The sequence below is a fragment of the Peromyscus leucopus genome, chromosome 16_21 (genome assembly GCF_004664715.2).
Source record: "Peromyscus leucopus breed LL Stock chromosome 16_21, UCI_PerLeu_2.1, whole genome shotgun sequence".
Classification (NCBI taxonomy): domain Eukaryota; kingdom Metazoa; phylum Chordata; class Mammalia; order Rodentia; family Cricetidae; genus Peromyscus; species Peromyscus leucopus.
The window spans coordinates 66871204-66894885 of record NC_051084.1 but is presented as its reverse complement, the minus strand read 5'-3'; the positions used below and the strand labels follow the sequence as shown (position 1 = coordinate 66894885).

The 23682-nt window shown below is 43.5% G+C and overlaps 1 protein-coding gene across 2 annotated transcripts in view; it reads right to left on the bottom strand.

Annotated features, from left to right (window-relative positions):
- Positions 1-20063, bottom strand: part of Adgrf1 (adhesion G protein-coupled receptor F1) — a 53991-nt gene extending 33928 nt beyond the window's left edge. For both annotated transcript variants that reach the window (XM_028887278.2, XM_037199953.1), the window contains exons 1-3: positions 19771-20063; positions 8544-8610; positions 1662-1802 (exon numbers count right to left, since the gene is read on the bottom strand). In XM_028887278.2, coding sequence (XP_028743111.1) covers positions 1662-1730 — 69 coding nt within the window. In that variant the 5' untranslated portion in view covers positions 1731-1802; positions 8544-8610; positions 19771-20063. The remainder of the gene's footprint in view (positions 1-1661; positions 1803-8543; positions 8611-19770) is intronic.
- Positions 20064-23682: the final 3619 nt, after the last annotated feature.

The window sequence follows — 23682 nt, the reverse complement described above, 5'->3', positions numbered from 1 at the left end:
GTCTTTTTTTTTGCCTTTTGAAAAAAGAATGGCCAGGCACAGAAGCAATGGAAGCATTTCTGGGGTTACCAAGGTACTACAGGAGCAAGACAGCGAAGCTGTAGACGATGGAGGCCGCAGCAGTGGGAGAAGTTAGGAGTGTCTGACTGCTGCTGGATATATTTTAAAGTAAATTTTAAAACTGGTCGACAGAGGCAACAGTACAAGATTCAAGCATGGCACCATTTCACCTGGGTAGAAAGTGGTGTCGCAGGAAAAGAAGAGTAGGCTTAGTTAGAAAAGTTCAAGGGTTCAGTTTGGGACATGTGAAGTTGAGGGTGTTAATGCCCAAATGGATGGTGGCTCCGTGAGTGAAGAGTTCAGGACGAAGCATCCGGATGAAAATCCACACTCGGGAATTGTCAGCGAGTTGAAACCATTCAGACCAGGATCCTAGATGAAACCACCGAGAAAGTGAGGAGCCCATAGACGGGGTGACGGCTCAGTTGTCAAAGCATCTGCCGTACAAGGGTAAGGAGCCACTAGAGTGTGGGTCCCCAGAACCTATGTAAATGCTGAGTAGGCAATGTGGCCTGCCTCTGATTCCAGCCCTGGAAGATGGATACACAGAACAAGCTAGCTAGAAAGAGTCATCATGTCACAGACCTCTGGGCCTGAGAGATCCTGGCTCAATAAATAAAGTGGAAAAACAGTTAGGAAGGATTTCTGCTATCAACCTCAGGCTTCTGTGTGTGTACATATGCCCACACACATGTGCACACACACGTGCAAACATACACACTCATAAATTTGCAACAAATACACACACATAATAAAAAACGAAGAAATGTAAGTACATTGGCACTTGAGAGACAGAGGTGAGCAGAAGTGACAGATTCTGAAGGTGACAGGAAGGTGCAGAGGAGAGATGGTTGTCAAGGGAAACAGGACATGTGCACCTGGTCTACACAAAGAGTTCCATACCAGCAAGAACTACATGACAAGACCCTGTCCTAAAAAGCATAAAACACTGGGCAGTGGTGGCGCATGCCTTTAATCTCAGCACTTGGGAGGCAGAGGCAGGCAGATCTCTGAGTTCAAGGCCAGCCTGGTCTACAGAACAAGTTCCAGGACTACACAGAGAAACCCTGTCTCAAAAAACAACAGAAGAGCATAAAACAAGGAAAGGATGATGGCATACATCTATAATCCTCAAAAGTAGGAGGTAGAGGCAGGAAGATCAGTAGTTCAAAGCCAGCCTCAGCTACACAGTGAGTTGGAGACCAGCCTGAGTTGCATGAGACCCTGTACTGAGCAACAACGGGGGAAGAAAAAGGGGGAGTAGAAATGATAGAGAAGGCCCACGGGTCGTTAGTGTCCACCCACATGGCTTTTCTGTGCCCAAGAGGCCATAGCAGAGAATGTGCTGAACTAGACAAGAGGGTTACATTTTGGGGGGAGAGCCTCGGTTGCAATGCAGTCATGCGCACTTCAGCGAGATCAAATAGCTTCCTGAAGACCTCACAGCGAACGCTGGTAATCCTGAGAGGAGAACTCAGGACTTCTGATGCGAAGTCCGCCAGCCTCGGTAGCTCAGCTGCCTGCACAGTGACAGATTCTGAAGGTGACAGGAAGGTGGAGAGGAGAGATGGTTGCCAAGGGAAACATGCACACCAACTCACCTGCAGGAAGTCATTAGTGCCCTTGGTCAGAGTGAAAAAAGGGATGAGCCACAGGAATCCAACTCTCATTTCCAGGAGCTCCTTCTCCCCTCTCTGGACTGAACATAGACACCCGTGTCTAGTCACCTGGGAGGCAGCGTACTAAAACAAAAATTATGAGCCAAGACTGTAAACAGGTACATTCAACATCAGCCCCTTAAGTTTTACTGGCATTTTCTTTTTTTTTTTTTTTTCCATCACAGGCAATTTATTTTGTTCTATTCATTCACAGTTAATACAGAAAATACTTGGAAACATTTCCATATAATGTTTGACACAGAAATCATCAAATAGAAGTATACAATGTTGACAGGAGGCAGTACATTTATAATTTATAACCCCAAATGTATTTATAAATTAGAAATGGAAAGATCTACAAATGAAATTATGAAGGTTCACCAAAGTCATTTAATCTGTCAGTTTCTCATTCATTTTTATGTCTTAATAATATTCTATTGTATGAATAAGCCACATTTTATTTCTCTCCAGTATTTGATAGCTATTTGAGTTGTTTTAACTTTTTTACTATTAGCAACACACTGCTGTAAACCTTCATGTACATGTTTCATAGGTGTACATTTTCAGTAGTTTGAGGATGTATTCCTAAGGGTAGAATTGTTGAGTAACAGAGTAACAATGTTTTGCATTTTGACCAACCACCAAACTGTTTTGCTAAAGTGGCACACCATTTTACAATCTCACCAAATTCTTGTTTTTAAGGCTCTGATTTTTGTACAAAAACATTCAATCATTCTGTCAGCCCAAACCAGGAAAAGTAAGCTATAGTTCAGAGCTGTTCTATTCCATTTACTATGCAAAGCCATTCTTGGCGTTTGCAACTCTCAGCCCTTTTGAGTATTCTTGCAGTGTTCACCTTTTCCTCCACCACTTTTTTTCTCTTTTTTTCTGGTTTATTTCTATCTATTACAAATGTATAAAAAATCCTCCATCAACGCTGCTGATAGCAGCAGAACCTTGAGAAATATACCTTTGGGTTGCCTCAGAAAAGGAACACATACAGCACTGTAAAGTTTATAAAATTGGCGAAAAACATTGTGATAATGTTACAATACCAGTTTTAAGAGTTCAGTGACTAATGGGGAGCCAATGGGATACATGCAGAACTGTGAAAGCGATCTCACTTAGCCAGCTGTACGCGTAGACTGTAAATCTACATTCAGATCATTTCTGAACTAAGACTATCATCTCAGTTTATCTGTTGAGGTCAACCAGGAAACCCTAGAATATACCTTGATTTTTGCAAAAAACAAAATAGGGGGAGGGGTTTCTTCAGCATTTCAGTCCACGAGTAACAGTATCCTAACAGGCAAAGTGTTCTCTCACTGTCAACATAGAATGAACTGCTGCTGGAGGTCAACTTGGGCTTTAATTTGCATTAGCACTTACATGCATAGTAGTCCAAGTTGTTGACCTCATGACTTTAAAAAGTAACTCTAAAAAAGTAAAATGGCCCTTCTTGGAAGACTAAAGAAAGACATCCAGCCACAGTTGTAAAAAGTCTCATCAAAACAATATACCCTTTTATGAATTACGCCTCAATTAAAAAAAAAAGTAGCCCCCAAATAAGAAGCAGCTCTGAAAAAGAAAATATAACTTAAGATATTTGAAAAAAACAAGGTGAATACAGGTTCAAAAATAATTAAGGTACATTTTCTTAAGGCTACCTAGAATTAGGCTTTAAAGAATTCTACCATTTCAAGTTTACCACTAGTTACTAGATACGTATTTACAAACAAGATGTTTACTTTTTTGTTCCTTTATCAAGAGAAAAAATCTACCTTCAGACTATGAGTGTGGTGATGGAGAGGGACTAGAAAACAAGATTCAAACAATCCCATGCAAATGTCACATTTTTTAAATGGAAGAACTCCAAACTGCACTAGAAGTTCCAATCACTAAGACACTTTCCATTGAAATGATTTAAGTACAACTACATGGCACCAAGGTTTAGGCCTAATATAGGCCTGACAACCAAGTCCTTGTTTTCTGGAAGAAAGGCCTCAAAAATCCCACTCAATTCCACATAACAATACTTCAAAGATCAGTTAGATTTTTATTTCCTTAATAATTTTGTTTTTGACTTCTAATCTTAAAGACTAGATTAAAACTTAGCTCATTTCCCAGAAGGCATTGCTTCCCTTTGCTCTATGATAGAGTCCACCAAGACCACTTCCTCAAAACCATCTAGCCCCCAGCCTTGAGCCTGTGCTTGTGATGCATCTTTCTCAACATCCTGAAAAGGTAATGTAGGTAAAATATGCTCATAAAAATTAAAACTAGTTGTTAGAAAGACGTAACTAGCTTTATAATTTAAGTTTTAAAACATAAATACTTGCAGCTTGATCTGCACTGACAATGATTGTCGGAGCCTAGAATTCAACATTTACAAATTCTCATTCACACACACAAAACACACTATTATCACACAACTTGTGTCTTGAGAGAATCTTCTGCTTTTTAAATCTTTGGCCTCCCAGTCAATCCCAAGTTCAACCAACTTTAACTAAAACTTCACTCAGAATTTCACCAAGCTTTTCACCCACACATTAATGCTTGTCGTATCTTTCATCAACTGTCAAAATCTGAAGCCTGTATAGAGATTGCCAGGTAAAAGAAAATAAATGAAATACACAGAGGTTATTTCAAAACAGAACATGACCATCATCAAAAAAAAAAAAAAATGTCATGATTCCCTATTGGGATCATCCTTTGTTTACTACTAGTAAGAAAAATCCCACGTTGGACCATTTCACACTCCGGCATTGGCCAAAGGACACGAGAGCTGGTTCTGGGGCATGCAGTTTCTCACACAGGTGTCCCCCGAGGAACATCAGGGATAAAGTCACGTGAGGCCTCTCCCGTACAGAGGCTGTCTCACAGGGGCAGCGAGGACACCCACTAGTTTGTGGAGATCCCTGAGAGAGTATGATTCTTAAAATCTGGACTGTACATAATTCACATCAGCCCTGTTCAGGTACTCACTGGAAGAAAGATGCAGCTGTTAGCCAGAACTCAGCACTCCACTCTAGATCAGCCATGTAGCCATGATGGTTTTTTTCACAAGTGATATTCTCTAGTTTAAAGGATAATTATGTTGGGCTACAGATTTGCTATTTCCAAGGATGACTTGGAGTTCATCACTCATCACTTGATTTGAATAACCATCCCAACATCAACCATCTATTTGTGGTTGTGTTGTGTTGTCCTTCTGTGGTGTATGTTGGTGTAGGATTATCTATTGCTTGATTTTTCATGGATGTGTTTAGCTTCTTTGGGTTGAATTTTCCCTTCTAGTGCTTTCTGTAGGGCTTGAGAGTTTTGCTGGGTATAATAGTCTGGGTTGGCATCCGTGGTCTCTTAGTGTCTGCATGAGATTTGTCCATGATCTTCTAGCTTTCATAGTCTCTATTGAGTAGTCTGGTGTTATTCTGACGGGTTTGCCTTTATATGTTACTTGGTCTTTTTCCTTTGCGGCTCTTAATATTTTTTCTTTGTTCTGTGTGTTTAGTGTTTTGATTATTATGTGGCGAGGGGATTTTTTTTTTTTTTTTTTGGATCCAGCCTATTCCGTGTTCTGTAAGCTTCTTGTATCTTCATAGGTATTTCTTTCTTTAGGTTAGGAAAGTTTTCTTCTATGATTTTGTTGAATATATTTTCTGTGCCTTTGAGTTGGTATTCTTCTCCTTCTTCTATCCCTATTATTCTTAGGTTTGGTCTTTTCATGGTGTCCCAAATTTCCTGGACATTTTGTGTTACGACTTTTTTGTCTTTAGTGTTTTCTTTGACTGACGAATCTATTTTCTCTATCGTGTCTTCAGTGTCAGAGATTCTCTGTTCCATCTCTTGCAATCGGTTGGTTATGCTTGTTTCTGTAGTTCTTGTTCGTTTAGTCAGGATTTCTATTTCCAGCATTCCCTCAACATGTGTTTTCTTTATTGTCTCAAATTCATTTTTCAGCTCTTGGAATGTTTCTTTCATCTGTTTAATTGCTTTTTCTTGGCTTGATTTGATTTCTTCCCATTTTTTGTTTGTTTTTTCTTCCATTTCTTTAAGGGAGTTTTTTATTTCCTCTTTAATGGAGTTTTTCATTTCCTCTTTAAGGGAAGTTTTTATTTCCTCTTTAAGAGAGTTTTTCATTTCCTCTTTAAGGAAAGTTTTTATTTCCTCTTTAAGGTAGTTTTTCATTTCCTCTTTAAGGAAAGTTTTTATTTCCTCATTGAAGGAATGTTTTATTTCTTCTTTAAGGGCCTCTATCATCTTCTTAAAGTCATTTTTAGGGTTGTTTTCTTCTGTTTCTTCTGTCATGGTATGTTTAGGTCTTGTAGGTATAGAATCACTAGGTTCTGATGTTGCCATATAGGTCTTTATGTTGTTGCCTGTATTTTTGCACTGGCGTCTACTCATCTTTTCCTCTGTGCGGTACAGGTGGTGTCTGTGTCTGAGAGTGCCTCCCTTGTTCTAATTTTTAGTCTTGGTTTAGTAGGGGTTCTTGGTTAAATTGGTGCTATTGGGCTATTTCTTCAGGGACAGCTGATTTCAGTCGGTGAATTATATACTTATGATTCTGGTGATCTGTTTTAGTGGCTGGGTAGCGCCTTTTTCTGTGTTCCCAGGTCACGTTTTGTTCATTTGTCAACTCCTCAGCTGATCTTATTTCTTCAGACTTCAAACTGTAGGCATCTGAATCCTCTCCCAGATGGGTTTCAGCTGCGCAGGGTAGTCTCACCAACACCTCCAAGTTGTTGGGTTTCACAGGATCAGCAGTTGGGCCCTGGGTTGTCCCCAGAGTGCCCAGACTCGCCCTGGTTCCGACCCACGGAGATAGCCCCCTCCCCAGGTGTTGGGGCCAGGGGCGTCCCCGTTCCAAGCTGCGTCTGGCCCTCTCCGTCCCCGGGCCTGTCCACCCCTGTGGCCCGCTGCCACAGGCCCACCTGCGTCCACTTGTCTCCGCCGCAGGGCCTGTATGTCCCTGTCAGCTGCCGCTGGGTCTGTCCGCCTCTGCGGGCCGCCAACGGGCCTGTATGTCTCTGCCGGCTGCCGCCGCGGGCCTACCTACCCCTGCTTGTCACTGCTGCCGGGCCCATCCACCTCTGCGAACTGCCACCGGGCCTGTATGTCTCTGCCGGTTGCCGCTGGGCCTGTATGTCCCTGTCAGCTGCTGCCACCGGCCTGTCCACCTCCGCCGGTCGCCGCTGTGGACCCACCTGCGTCCGCCTGTCTCCACCGCGTGGCCTGTCTACTTCTGTGGACCGCCACCAGGCCTGAATGTCTCTGTCGGCTGCCGCCGCCGCTGGGCCCGTCCACCTCCGTCTGCTTATCTCCGCCACCAGGCCTGTCCACCTCTGTGGGCTGCTGCTGGGCCTGAAAGTCTCCGCCGGCTGCCGCCGAGCCTGAATGTCCCTGCGGGCCGCTGCCACAGGCCTACCTGCGTCTGCTTGTCTCCGCCATCTTTAATGAGAGGCTCTGGCATTTTCTTTGTCCCAAGAAAATATCCAAGGGTTATAAGAAGCATAAACACTATGACGTGCTTAAACTTAAAGATAGCAATCAGCCAGTCTAGAAAGTTCCCTTCTCATTAGCTAATGGAGTCAGCAAAAAATTGTCCTTAAGTTTCTACTTATGCTAAATAATTTGGACAGAATTCAACATAAACATTGTGGTGAGTTAAAAGAAAAATGTCCCTCATAGGCTCTGGTGTGTGAACATTTGGGCCCCAGGTGGTGGCGTTGTTTGGGGAGGTTGTGGAACTTTTAGGAGGTCAAGGCTTGCTGGAGAAAGCACATCACGGGTGGGGGGGCAACTTTGGGAAGTTTACAGGCTCACCTACTTCCAGTCCGACTTCTCGTCTGTGTGTTTGTGGGTGAATATATGAGCTCTTAACTTCCTGTTCCCACTGCCTACTGCCACGCTTCCCTTACCATTACAGACTTCCCCTCCGGACAGTCAGCTAAAACACACCCTTTCTTCCTCTAGTTGCCCTTGGTCATGCTCTTTTATCGAAGCCACAGAAAAATAACTAATACAGACATGGTCACAAAATTAATCTTTTATAGCCCGGCTATTTGGTGTCGGAGAAAAATCATGCTGACTTACAATTGTTCTGCCTAATACTTAGCTACTAGGCACTCGAGGCCTCCGCATTTTTCATTTTTAATTAAAATCATATTTAAAATTCAGTTTCTCAGATGAAGGCTGTAGCTCGGTGGTAGAGCACTTGCCTAGCATGAAAGAATTCAGCCTGCAGGAACACAATGCAACACACACACACACACACACACACACACACACACACACACACACACACACACAAAATCAGTTTCTCAGCTGCATTAAGTATACATATTTTTGTCCTCGTGTTTTTGAGATAGGATATCATGTAGCCCAGGCTATCCTCTAATTCACTACTAGCTAAGGATGACTTTAAATTTCCTAGCTGTGCATCCCAAGTGCTAGGACCGCCAACATGTGCCACCAAGGTCATTGTATGTGGTTCGGGGATAAACCCAGTGCTTCACACATCCTACACAAGCATTCTATCAACTGAAACGCATCCCTAGCTACTGGATGTATTTCTAAGATTCACAAGTCACAAGTGGCCAGCATCTACCAGGCTAAGTGGCACATCACAGAATACCTCCACCATTTTTGAAAGTTTAACTGGATAGCAGTGATGGAAGACAAAGGATTATTTCCCTATAGATTTTCAGCATTTCTTTTACAGCTCCATAGAAAATAGTTCTAAAAATGGTTCCCAGACTCAATAATCCACCACTGGAGTAAGTGTACAGATCTGTACAGAGTGGGGCTCTCTCCGTCACTTACCTTGCTTCTTGGTGAGCTTAAGTCTTCATGTGCACACTGACATCTCCACCAGATGCTGCTCTCTGACCTAGAGAGAAAAGGGTCAGGTCTGGGGAGGACTACTATACCCACGGCTGGTTTTCTAGGGCCGTCTGGGGCTGCTCAGGAAGCATGGAACACAGATGACATCTGCATCACCTATCCCCTTGGGGGAATGAATGGTCTTCTCACACCCCACCTTCCCATTTGCCAAAGACTCCTCTTAGATCTTTGGCTGGATGAGTCTGCAGACGGTAACCTAGGTAACCTATGCTTCAGCCACTCTTTTAGGTCTTGGCTTATCTGCTCTAAAGCCCGCTTCCTTCTGCCTGCGTTCACTGTTCTCCAAGCTAATGGGTATTTGTCTTTGAAGAACAACATTTCAATTTTTTTTCTAGCCTGCAGTAACACAACACACACACACACACACACACACACACACACACACACACATTTATCTTTCTGTATCAGCATTTGAGGATTGGTCCAGGGCCACTTAGCATACCAATATCTGCACAAATCCCTCATATAGAACAGTAAAGCAGTGGTTCTCAACCTAAGGGCTGCGACCCCTTTGGGGTTGAACGGCCCTTTCACAGGGGTTGCATATCAGATATTTACATTATGGTTCATACCAGTAACAAAATTACAGTTATGAAGTAGCAATGAAAATGATTTTATGATGGGGGGGGGGTCACCACACCATGAGGAACTGTGTTAAAGGGTCACAGCATTAGGAAGATTAAGAACCACTGAGGCAGAGTATCTGACAGTGACTTAGACACATCTTCGCACAGAGTCCAGGTCATCTGTAGATCACCTGAACAGTGTGATGTAAGTGCTACGAAAACAGATGTTATATTGCATTGCTTAGGGAATGACAAAAAAAAATGTCTACGTGTGTTCAGGGTAGACACGTATTACTATCCACTTGATTGAATTAATGGACATTTTATTTTATATATGTATATATGTACATACACACACAGCAAAACTGAATTCTTTCCTGAGCTGTACTTTGTATACTCTCTCTGTTTCTCTCTGTGTCTCTGTCTCTCTCTTTGTGTGTGTGTGTGTGTGTGTGTGTGTGTGTGTTCTAGTTTCTCTTCTGTTTCTATGACAAAACGCCCTGACAAAAAGCAACCAAAGGAGAAAGCCTACATTCAGGGTGAGTTTCACCCCCTCATTTAACAGTCAAGACAGTCTTTAGTGGACTCCCCTGCTGGCCAACCCAATTCAGACAATTCCTCAAGTGAGGCTTTCTATTCAGGTGACTCTAAGTTACATTAAAGTGACAGTTCAAAGTAACTGCCATGCTGTTTTTTGAGTCAAGGTCTCATGTAGAACGAACCTGTCTCAAACTCACTGTGCAGCAATGGACTGATCCTCCTGCCTCTACTTTTGAATTTCCGAGATAATGAGTATGCATAACCAGACCATTGGATATATCCAAACCTTAGGTACTTTCCTTAGTTTTAGTTTATTTCCATTTAATTGTTAAGCTTTCAAGCATGACTAAGTTAATACTTCAATGCAGTCCAGCCCCAGAGCTAGGGCCCGGGGCTACTCCCTCGCTTTTTTCACCATTTCCAGGAAGACTCTTTTAATTTGAATCGCTAGATATCCTTTTGCTTGTGACTTGTAACCCTGGAGTTGATGAATAGGATAACAGTGTCTGTGCATGTGTGCCCCATCTGTCCCTTCTCTGTGTGCCAAGGACTATTACTAAATAAAAGCCCTGGCCATCACATGATTCTCCACAACTCGCTGCTCTCACCTACTAAAAACTCTTTCTCCCAGGTGCAGCCTGAGGCTGTAAACCCAGCTCAGAAAGCCTGGGCGACTGCTCTGAGCATCCTAAGGAAGTCTTCTCTCCCACCTTCTTATTCCCCTCCCCCTTCCTCTGGACTGCCTCTTGGGATTTTCAGAAATGTTTATCAGTGATGCACGGTTGAGGTTGTGTTGGTTGGTAGGCCAATCGTGAATAGATGACCATAAAGAAAGAAGAGAAAGTGAAGAGGCAGCGGAGGAGATACAGAGGGGAAGGGCTGAGACTAGAAGAGGAACATTTAGAAAACCTAGACATCCATGGTTTTCCTAAAGGCTGTTAAATCTTAAATAGGTCCAGCCTAGCTATGGATATTAGTAAAAGTATTCAGCAATGCTCATGTCCAGGTGGATGTATTTCTGGACAATTTCTACTCTAGGTAAAAGATCTGCACACTTAACCTGGTTCTGCGATAAGTGTCTGGTGCAGGTTTGGGTACCTGTATTAGTCAAAGTTCTATTGTTGTGACAAAATATCAGAAAAAAAGCAACTTGAGTAAGGAAGACTCATTTTGGCTCATGGCTTGAAGGTATAGTCCATCAAGCAAGGAGGGCATGGTAGCAGGCACTGAGTTTTCTGGTCACATTGCAGCCACAATTAGGAAGCAGAGAGAGTCTCATGCTGGTGGTCTGTTCCTTGTCTCTGTTTTTATCCGGTCTTGAACGCCAGTCTATGGAATAGTGTCACCCACATTCAGGGGTCTTCCCACCTCATCTAACCTAATTCAGAAGCTCCCTCATAGACATCAGAGTTTTGTCACCTTTCAGGTTCACATCAGTATTAACCATCACAGCGCCAAAGCCTGAACTAATCATCTTCCACTCTCTGGTTCCTGTGCTATAGGTTGGATAATTCATTAAATAAAAACAAGAGACCCTAAGGTAGGTATATCTGAACTTCAAATAAGTAATGAATAACATTTTTAGGATAATTTTGCTCTCTGTGATACTTGGAACATTCTCCAATGGCAGGTAACATGAATTTACCTGAAATTCAAATTCAACTGGGTGTCCTGTGTTGGACAATAAGTCAAAGGAACAATGGCATCTCCAGGTACAGAGCAAAGCTAGACGCCTTCCTTCCCGTATTGACGTTACAAATGGATGCCTATGACATTCTCAGGCTTTCTGTGTCTTTCTGTATTCACCTTTAAGATAAGAGAATCAGCGTCTAATTCCCAGGTTTCATTTTTCTCAGGTTTGTGGATAAATGATTATAGGGTTGGGGGTGGAACAATAAAATTTAGACTCAGTATTCTCCTTAGGAAAAAGGAAAAGGGGAATGGATAGGTCTAGGATATTAATCAGAACAGCTATCCACTACGTGTACGTGTGTGTGCGCGCGCGCGGGTGTGTGTGTGCGTGGGCGTGTGTGTGCGTGGGCATGTGTGTGCGTGGGCATGTGTGTGTGTGTGTGTGTGTGTGTGTGTGTTTGTGTGTGTGTGTGGTGACCACACACATCCTGCTTAACTTTGCATTCTTAGACATAAACCTCACAGCATTTTCATCCATTTCCTTCCAAGTCAGAAGGATCCCAGGAACTCAAAAAAGAAAGAAAGAAAGAAAGAGAGAGAGAGAGAGAGAGAGAGAGAGAGAGAGAGAGAGAGAGAAAGAAAGAAAGAAAGAAAGAAAGAAAGAAAGAAAGAAAGAAAGAAAGAAAGAAAGAAAGAGAAAGAGAGAAAGAAAGAAGTGCCCAGAATCTTTGTGTAATTCCACAAATGGGTTGTCCTTGTCACTGGAGCATGGGTGTTTACATCACATTTCACTGTGGGGGCAGCTAATGCCTGGCAGACAGCTGTGTTGGCATTACCATCTGTGGAAAGGCTTAACCACAGTGGGGGGATGCCCCCCTACCTACTTCCTTGAATTCATTCAAGTGAATTCATTTCTGATAATCCCTGTCCTTTACGTAACCACAAACAATCATCAAAACTTGCTGTTGTGCCTCTGGGGACGGCGGCACATTGTCTCCACGGTCTTTCAGTTCTGTGTTTGTGGACACTTATCCACGTGACACAGACCCAAAACTGCTCACACAGACACCCTCCAGTATCTTAAGCAACCATCTAATCTTAGGTACGTTGAACTCTGGGCTTTTCTGTCTTCAGCGTTCATGGAGTTATACCTTTTCTTCTGTAAATAGAAGCATTCCCCACAGAATGACCTCTCCCCTCTTGGCCTTAAATTGCAAGCCCACGGGTGTGCGCACACACGGGGATGACAGAGCAGGGCTCCGCAGAGGACTAAGAGAATCACGGCAGCTCAACCAGGCTTAGGCAGAGCATGTGAACCAACTCAGCTTTATCTCACTTCTCATTCTGTGGGTTTGGGATAATACTTTTGTGGGAGGTGTCTTTGCGTAGGAGTTCCCCCACCCCATCCCTGGGGCTGTTTGCCTTTTAGATAGATTTCCTTGTTTATCCTGAAGTGGGTAGATGTAATAGAGAGAATAGTGCGGGGTGGGGGGTCCCGGAAAAGGCAAAAAAATGTTTGGAGAGCCTATCAGATTAAAGAACTAAATTTTCCCTGAAAAAAAAAAACAACAACAATGTAAAATTATCTAAAATTTCAGTGAGTGTCCATTTATATATATAGACATGACAAAAAAAGAGTTGTTTGTTTGTTTGTAGTTGTTGTTGTTGTTTTGAGAGAGGATCTCCTGTAGCTGAGGTTAGCCTCCTATTCACTACTCAACCAAACCTTGAGATCCTAATTCTCCGGCCTCTACTACCTACATGCTATGATCACAGATAGGCAGTACCCTGCCCATTATTAAATCAGGGCTCAGAATTGAATCCTGGACCTTGGACCCCACTCTACTAACTGAGCTACATCTCCAGCCCCCCAACCCTCCAGCCCTGCAGAGGAAAATTTTAAGCACATACTTTATACTTTAACATACCTGTCTGTGTATACAATGTGGAAGGAGAGGCCTGGGTGAGTCAGACCAATCCTTGGGTGTGCTGCTTAAATATAAGGTTTTGTGAACTGTCACACGCTCTCTGGAGTCAGCGTCCACCTCTACGGAGGGATAACACTGGGTCCACTCACATCCACTCAGATCTAGGGTCTACATGCATACCGTCTACTCTCCACTACGGAACACTCATCTAATTATCCTTCCATTCATTCATGCCAGTCACCAGACGTAAGTCTGCAGGTACTGAAGATGTTCACTGGGCTGGTTTTCTCCTCTCACTGGTCCTTAATCCCTGAGCATCTTCGAGATGAGCTGAGAATTCATGGAAAACTAAGGTCTCAGTAGGGAACAGAGATGGAATTTTACCAGTTCTAAGTCTTGAAGGGTCTAAAGAATTATTTAGCTCAGTTGCCTCTTCTCCATGGACATTCTACCAATCGGACAAACTCTGATTTTTTTTTCAGCCACTGTGAGAAGAGGGTTGCCAACTTCCCAAACACGGTGAAGTACACCAGCTACTAACAGTATAACTCCATGGACTGCCGTGTTGACAGCATTAGGAGAGAATCTGGGGGGTGAGAAGATGTCTCAGTGGGTGAAGTGTTTGCTGTCAGTGTGAAGACCTGAGTTCTGATCCCTAGTGCCTATGTAAAAAGTCAGGCAAGGCCACACCTGTCTGTAACCCCAGAGACAGGACGATCCCTGGAGCCCACTGGCCAGTCTAGCCAATTGGTGAGCCCTAGATAGTGAGAGACCTATTTAAAAAAAGCCATAAGATGCAAATTAACAGAGGAAGACATCAGAAGTCAACTTCTGGCCTCCAGACCTGCACACAGGACATGTGCACTCACAAAACACATATGCACATGCATATAACATACATGGGGCGAGGGGTGTGACAGAGAAAAAGTAAAACCCTCAGGAGCTATGGTGAAACCCGCTTTCGCAAATCCCTGGGGGATGGGGCTGGAAGGTCTGTGTTGTAGGACCCTGATTGATTCTGCTTTCCTGTGTTGCCCTGAACGGCTGCACCTTTGGAGGCCAGTGTGGCCCTCCTAAGGCTGAGTCCTTTCTATTTCCAAACTGAGCTGGCACACAGCCGGTTTTATAGCAGCCTGCACGTCCTCTGCCCTTCACTAGACTTCAGCTGGAAAACACTTTTCCTGTTGCTGGTGATTTCGAACCCAACACACCACCTGTCCCTTCCCAGCAAGGACAGTGTTTTTCTAGCCACCTGCCTGTGCTCTGTCTTAGAAAAGCGTCCCTGAGGATGCCTCCTTGTTTTTAGCTCATCATTCAGGGTTTCAGCTGGACTCCTGCTAGGGCTTATTTCCCTGGGAAAACACATCCAGTTCAGTTACGATGTGAAAGGCCTGACTGCCAGCCTGGTAGCTTGTGCTCTGTCAACCACTTGTACCTGAAGATTTTCCTTCAGTGACCTGTACAGTGTGAGTTCCCCCAAGCAGTTACAGGGAGATTAATAATCTTGTGGCCAAGTTTCTTCTTCCATCCAAGTCTTCAGCCTTCATGCAATCCACAAGTCATACCTGATATTATTTCCATCATGTGACATTGTTGACTACAGTAGGTAAAGCCTACAGGTATGGAGACTGGAGTTCAAATCCCCAGATCCCCAGATAAAAACCGGATGTACAGCACAGCCTCTGTGATCCTAGGACCCCTATAGGGAGATAGACCAGAGACAGAGGAGTTCCAGGCCGTTCACAGCACAACTAGCCTGGTGCACACAACAGAAAACAAGGGGCCCTGTCTCAAACAGGACAGAGGGTAAGGACTGACAGGCTGAGGTTGCCCTCAACCCCCACACCTGGGTAATGGCATGTGTACACCTGTACTCCACACACAGACACACATGCACGCACATACTCACACACACACATGCATGCACGAAGAAAAACTCTAATTTACAAAATGTTTCCATATATATTGGGGGTTTTTTTTTGGTAACCTTGTAAATTACAGAGAATTATTTCAATTTCCATTTATGGCAAATGAAAAGGGTAGACCTGAACTCCACTTCAAAGACTGTATCACTATTTCCTTAAATCCCCTTTTCCTTGGACTATGAGTCAGTCAGGTTTCATTTCTTGGAGCATGGTTTTAATAACTCAGGATAACAATTGGATCCCCATCTGCATACCTTACAAACAAGTCCCCTTGCTCAGGAAAAGGAAGCATACACGTTTCTCAGTAATCATCCTAGGAAATGTGGGTGTCTCAAATGCAGGAAGAGACTCTGGTTTACAAGGACAAGGACAGAAAGCCTGGCCTTTTGGGAAGGCTCTATAGAGCACGTTGTGCCTGGTCTTTGCCTGTGGACAGTTAGATTCAAGCTGCTGCCAATTCCTCCTGACTGACACTCTTTCTTTACTTTGAGACAAGGCCTCTAACTCACCATCCCCCTGTCTCTGATGGAATTACTGGTGTGTGCCACCATGTCAACACAACCCAATCTGAGACCTATTTAAAATAAGGGTAAAATGAAGGTAACCTCTGACCTCATGCTGGCTCCCTAACTCTTGCCCTGTACAAATGTGTGCTGTCTGTATCACAACTTTCGTAAGAGCAAAAGCAAGTTTTTCAGTCACATCCTCCAAGTGGTCATTCTAGAAACAACTATTGCCCAGTGTCACATTGAACCTGGAAATGCTAACAGCATCCACCAAACCTCAGAAGCCTTCAAGACTCCATGCTATGTGCAGAATCAGGAGTGACCTGGAGTCTCCAACTCCGAAGATCTTCCTTTAAGGGCTCCTTCTATAATGTATCCTCTCACGTACCCAAATCCCAGGCCAAGCCAGGACCTTTCCAGGTTAAGATGAAGGTGCTGTTCCAGAAGGTTCACGTACATACTTTGAATTCTGATAAATGTAGTCTGTCTTAGTTGGCGTTTCTAATGCTGCAACAAGACATCATGACCAAAAAGCAAGTTGGGGAGGAAAGAGTTCATCACTGAAGGAAGTCAGGACAGGAACTCAAACAGGGCAGGATCCTGGAGGCAGGAGCTGATGCAGAGGCCATGGGAAGAGCTGCTTACTGGCTTCCTTCCCCTGGACTGCTCAGCCCACCTTTTTATAGAACCCTGGACCAGCAGCTCAGGGATGGCACACCCACAGTGGACTGCGTCCTCTCCCATTGATCACTAAGTGAGAAAATACCTTACAGTTGCATCTCAAGGAGACATTTCCTCAGCTGAGGCTCCTTCCTCTGATGACTCTAGTTCATGTCAAGCCGACACATGAAACTACCCAGTGCACAGTCCAATAACCCTCCAGATGAGGACCCCGTTTTCATGCCCTGGTCAGAGGCAGGGATGTCGTCTCATGGCACTGCCACACATTTTTCTCCTGATTTCTTCTCATGCTTTTATTGTTATAATTTTAACACGTTTGAATATTTAGTTCTGGAGTTATTTTGTTTTCATATCAAATTAGAATTTATTTTCATTTCCTCAAAAATGAATGTCCGCCAACCTCCTTCCAATTCGGACAAACTGGCGAGTGATGTTTTTCATCTTCCTTCTTGAATTTTCAGTCCTTAATTATTAATAAGATCAATCATTTTTCAGATTGCTTATTAGCTACTTTTTTTTTTTTCTTAAGCCACTATTCCAAGTTTTCTAGCAGACTGCCCATCTTTCTCTGAAGAACCACTTTGAGACCCTTCATAACGCTGGCTCCTGGTTGCTTGTGCTAGAAATATTGGCTCACAGTTTGCCATTCATCTTTTAGATCCCTGTGCTGTTTTGTTGTATATGAAAGCTTAAAATGTTCATGAAATTACTCTTTTCAAACACTCTTATTGTATATTTTGAATGTGAGGCTAAGAATTTTTTTTTCTATGAAGAGATTGTAAAAATACTTTTCCTATGTTTTCTTCTATTACTTTTATCATTATAAATTTAGTGCTTTGGAATCTTTGGTCCTGGGGGTTGTTTTAGGTTTTCATGTACAATGAAGATTAATTTTCATATCTCTGTGAGTTTGAGGCCAGCCTGGTCTACAGAGCGAGATCCAGGACAGGCACCAAAACTACACAGAGAAACCCTGTCTCGAAAATAAAAGAATAAATAAATAAAAAACCAAGAAAAGAAAAGAAAAAAGGTGAATTTTCATTTCTTCAAAAATGAATAGCTGGCTATGCCCCCTTCATTATTTGACTAAACCTCTCCTTAAACCTGCCTTGAGAACTCTTTATCAACTTCAAAGTTTACATTTTCATATAATAACAGTCTGACAATTATTTTAATCCTACTGATGTTTACATTGTTTCTGTTCAACAGCTACGGAACATACAAGAGTGTTCTATCCCTGAGCAATAGGACAGTAAGTATCTTAACAAAGATAACTTACTCAAGCATGGTGCTACACATGCCTGTAATTCCAGGACTTGAGATATAAGGCAGAAGGATTGCTGCAAGCTGGAGGTTCGCCTGGTCTACATGTGGAGTAGCCTGGTCTACATATGGAGTCCTACCCCCCAACACACACACACACACACACACACACACACACACACACACACACACACACACACGCACACACGCACATCCCATTCCTCAGCCTAGCAAGAGAAAAGTTCTGGAATGAGGATGCTGACACTGTTTTTGTTTTTTTTTTTTTAAGACATCTATTGCCTTCTGGAAGAAGTAAGAAGTGTGTGGCTTCCAACAAACATCACATCCACTTGTGAGTGATGTGAGTGTTCATAACTGAATTTACAGGGCTCAGCACGCATCTTCCCATTTTCAATTTTAATCCCCATGCACACTGCATTACAAAGCAAGCCTCCAGCTTCTGAGAAGAAAAGCCAAGCAACTTACTCAAGGCTTCAGGACTTGCCCAGCCATTCTTATCAGAGAGATAGATTTTAATTTCGGTTACAGTTGGGTGAATAGTAAAGTTCTTATAATGAAATTAGGAAGACTATAACAAAAGGCTTGTGTTAATGTCATGACTGATTGTAAAATGTACTCCTCTGAATGTTTGCTGTTTTCTCTTCTGTAATCTCGTGTGTGTGCTTGTGTGTGTGTGTGTGTTTGTGTGTGTGTGTGTGAGAGAGAGAGAGAGACAGACAGACAGACAGACAGACAGACAGAGACAGAGAGAGAGCTATTATCAGATTTTTCTTAATGGGAATTGCCATGAAAAAGCCAAGGCTGCTACTTCTCCACACTCCCTCCCACCTGACCTTCTGTTCATTATTATTATTGTTGTTTGTGTGTGTGTGTATACATATGTATGAGCAAGAGTGTATGATGAAAGGGGGCACATAAGTGCCACGAGAATGTCTGGAGGTCAGAGTCAACTTTGTAGAGTTGGTTTTCTCCTTCCACCGCTGTTTGGTCTCCAGGAATCCATCTCCCACCATCCATCTGAACCATCTCATCTATCTGCTGAGCACATGGCCAGCCCTGGACCTCCTGCTTCCTCTTTCTCCAGCACCTTTCTACTCTTTTGCTCTGACATGAGAGATGACACACAATATCAAGGTCATATAGGTGACTCCCTTCCTGTTGGTCAGGATAGGTAGCTCAGGCTGGCTTTGAACTCTCTGTAAAGCCAAGAATGACCTTGATCTTCGGATCTGTCTGCCACTACCTCCCAAGCACTGGGATTACTGGCTTGTGCCACCATGTTCAATTATAAGTGAAATTTTTTTATGGAAAATAAAAATCATGAATTTTTAAGGCCTGTGAGGTAAAGTGTGGTTAGTATATCATTTTATATTTACTTGAGGAAGGACCAAGGAGAAACAATTGTAAAAGTCCATTGTTTTTCTAGTGGTCACCAAGGGAGTTCATTTGGTAGATAACTTTTGGGCTTATACTGGTTTGGGCAAGATTTCTCATCCTACCGTGGAAATAAACTAATTGTTTTAGCTACTTAGGGTAGCAGCACACACTTCTGAGCCCAGCACTTGGAAGGAGCATAAGGAGTTCAAAGCTAGCCTGGGCTACACATAGTGAGTCTGGGACCAGCCTGAACTACGTGAGATCCCACCTTGAACAAACAAACCCACTAAATAAAATCCAATTTAATCTTTTCAAGCATGGTTGGATTTTAAGAGAGTCTGCATCATTGCTTATTAGATACAGCCAAACAACTGGTCATGTTAACAGGCTTCCGGAATGAAGCTCTCATACACTAGTCAGCTGAACTTCCCAGGCAGATGGTGGTAGCCTGCCCTGTCCTGGATAGAAGAACTCTTGGCTTTCAGCTGGAAAACCTAGCATTTGAGACTGAGAAAAATCGTCTCAAGTTACACCGTGAGGAAGGGACAGAGCCCTTTTGTTTCTAATAGCGGCTTCAAGGACAACACTCTTCCTTGTTTATCTTTTCAGGAAATGAGATGTTGAAATCAGAACATTCCCCACAGAGTAAACCACAGCTTAACCACCAGAGCTGGAACCCTAAAAAAATCAAACAGTCATTAGCTTACCTGTGACGCTCCTGTCTTCACAGCACAGCGGAGCCTTTCTCCAGTGCTCCCCAACCACTAGCGCACTGTTGAGGGGTGGCAGTGAGCAGCTATGGGACCCAGGGCAGTCCGGGCAGCCTCAGGTCCACTGATGCATCAGCAGCTCCGGCCAGGTTACTGCCTCCTCCGCCTGCAAACCCCAGGACACACCCCCTGCGGGAGGAAAGTGAAGGTAGTTTCCACTCTCTCTCCCTCCTCTCAGAGCCAACATCAGAGCTGGTAAGACAAAGAGTTCAGACACCAAAGACTTACTGCGGCTGCCACCAGAGCTGGGAGGCTCAGTATGGGGACAATATGTTCTTGGGCGGACAGATAGGACCCTACAAAATGCCACTCCCTCGGGCGCTCCTGTCCAGCTTCTGGACACTCAAGAGTCACACCTCATAGAGCTGAAGGAATGTAGTCCTCCCTGTAGATGACCTGAAACAGGTGAGTTCTGCGGCAGGTAAGACGTTTTCTTTTCCAGCCTCACTCAAGGCTGAAGAATCACCATACCGCTTTCCTGGATGGAGGACTCCCGACCTCCTGTGGAAAAGCGTGGACTGGGCGCCTACAACAGAGGATGGCAGGGACACGCCAAAGGTGAATGGCGTTTAATGAGGATTGGTTTCCTGTCTAAAGTTTCATCCGTTTTAAAAACTGTGATGGGTCGGCTCTCTCGCATTGATTGAGAGCACACTGGCTCATGAACTGCTTTGTGGTAAAGTAACTACAGATACAAACAGCCATATCTAAATCTTTCAGGGTACATTCTGGGGACACAAATATACCTCTCCAAAACGTCAACAGAAAAGAGGAAACCATGCCCCTGAACTCAGTGAACTTCCTCATGCCGTTTTGCTTTTTTTAAAAAAGCAAATGCACATTCTACAAATGTCTTGAGGTGGTTTACAGTACAAACAGAAGAACAACATAGTATTGGGCAAAAATAAAGAACCATGAAGTGGGAAAGTTATACCCAAGTACATGAACCGTATCAAAGGCAAAGTTTAGCCAGATGTGTTAGCTAATGCCTATAATCTCAGCATGTGAGATGCTGATGCAGGAGGATTGCTATGAATTCAAGGCTAGGTGGTAAGCTCCAAGCCAGCCTGAGCTATAGAGTGAGAGCCCACTCATATATATATATATATATATATATATATATATATATATATATGAATATATATATGAATATATATATATGAATATGCACATATATGTCTTGTATACACACACACACACACACACACATACACACCATGGTGGCACACATCTATAATCCTCAAACTTTGGGGGTAGAGCAAGAGGATCAGAAGTTCAGGGTCAACAGTGGGTATATGGTGAGTTTCAGGCTAGCCTGTGCTCTCAAGTGAGATCCAACCTCAAAAACAAATAAACAAATGGATAAATAAATGGACATTAAAAAGGCAAGATCAAAATCACGCAAATGATAATCAGAGTGACTATTATGTTTTATAAATTCAAAATTTCACTCTAGGGACAGAACCCCTAAGATCTGTGAGCAGAAGGGAATGGTTTATACACTTCGTCTCCTGAGGTAGACTGTTCTCTTCCTCAGTAGAGGAAGTCTCTACCTTGGGAAGTAGACAACTAGTCTAGGAGCAGTGAATTTTAGGGGATATATCTCTGAAAGCGGGCTGTATTGCCAATTAGAGTCTACTTAATTTCGTATTAGAGACCATCAGGGTGGGGAGGTATGTTCTCAGCACGGCTCTTATTTCCTAAACAGCTGGACTGCTTCACCCATATCTTAAGCCTTCACCCAGACAATTTAGATCCATCACAATAGGAAACTTAGCAGGAGAATGGAGCCCATCTGAAGAACACCCCCCACCCCACCCCCCCCCCCCCCCCCTGCTATCCAGGGACCAAGCATTGTTCCTTGTCTATACTCAGTTCCTCTTCTTATGCCTTTTCCTGCAGAGTTCTGTGCCGTGCACTTCACCAGAACCTAGATCAGAATCTGCTGAATGGCTAGCCTCAAGTTGTCCTAACTTCAGTAGCAAACGGCTGAGGACGTCTAGAAATAGTCGTGCCGTGCCAGAGTGTCCCAATACCTTCAGCAGACCCTAGGTCTATAGAAGAGAATATATAATGCATATATATAATAATAATATAAATAATAATAATAATAATAATATATATATATGAATATGCACATATATGTCTTGTATACACACACACACACACACACACATACACACCATGGTGGCACACATCTATAATCTCAAACTTTGGGTAGAGCAAGAGGATCAGAAGTTCAGGTCACAGTGGGTATATGTGAGTTTCAGGCTAGCCTGTGCTCTAGTGATCCAACCTCAAAACAAATAACAAATGTAATAAATAATTAAAAAGGCAAGATCAAATCACGCAAATGATAATCAGAGTGACTATTATGTTTTATAAATTCAAAATTTCACTCTAGGGACAGACCCCTAAGATCTGTGAGCAGAAGGAATGGTTTATACACTTCGTCTCCTGAGGTAGACTGTTCTCTTCCTCAGTAGAGGAAGTCTCTACCTTGGGAAGTAGACAACTAGTCTAGAGCAGTGAATTTTAGGGATATATCTCTGAAAGCGGGCTGTATTGCCAATTAGGTCTACTTAATTTCGTATTAGAACCATAGGGTGGGGAGGTATGTTCTCAGCACGGCTCTTATTTCCTAAACAGCTGGACTGCTTCACCCATATCTTAAGCTTCACCCAGACAATTTAGATCCATCACAATAGGAAACTTAGCAGGAGAATGGAGCCCATCTGAAGAACACCCCCCACCCCCACCCCCTGCTATCCAGGGCACCAAGCATTGTTCCCTTGTCTATCCAGCAGTCTAGGGGAAAGAAAACTTACAAGTAAATGGAGGTGATTTCATTCTCTTCTTATGCCTTTCCTGCAGAGTTCTGCCTGCTTCCAAACCAATCAGTTGTGAATGGCACCCAATTTCCACTCAGTACAAACGGCTGAGGACGTCTAGAAATACGTCGTGCCGTGCCACCGGTCCCATACCCAGCAGCCTAGGTCTATAGAAGACATTTCTTTTGCTATTGTCTAGACTAAAGTGCCTGGCTTGCAGAAGTACCGACTCCCTGACATCATCATAATAAGATGCTCATAATATGGAGCTAGCCAGCTGTGGTGAGGCACACTACAATTTCAGCACTCAGGAGTCTGAGGCAGGGGGATTGCATACCTTTGAGGTATGAGCAAGTCCCAGGCTGGCCATGGTTAGATGTGAAGACCCTCTGAAATAAAAATGTACATACAGAAGTAAATAAAATGGGGTTAAGCCGGGCAGTGGTGGCGCACGCCTTTAATCCTAGCACTTGGGAGGCAGAGCCAGGCGGATCTCTGTGAGTTCGAGGCCAGCCTGGGCTACCAAGTGAGCTCCAGGAAAGGCGCAAAGCTACACAGAGAAACCCTGTCTCGAAAAACAAAAAACAAAAAACAAAAAAAAAAAAAAAAAAAATGGGGTTAACAGGCTACGGGTTATTTGGACAGGACAGTGGCGGCTGTGACGTTGGACAGTAGTGATGGAGTGGATGAGGAAGTAATGGAAGGACAGACAGAATAGTCGGTTGACAAGGAGTTGAACGTGACTAGGCTGGAAGCTCCGAGGGCAGGTCCGTCACTCACCTCCGCTTCGTTGATCTCAAGCGTGTGGCTCTTGGCACCAGTGGGAGCTCCACCACTTCCTTTTAGACCAAAAGCTTGTTAGAGGATTCTAGAAAGTGAGACAAGCAGTGGCCTTTGGGGGATCTCGTGACTCCATTGGTTTGGGAACAGGAGGATATGCATCTGAACCAGGAAGGATACTTGACATTTTTAAAACCCCCAAATTGAAATAAAAGGGGGGTCAAGCTATGTTCAATAT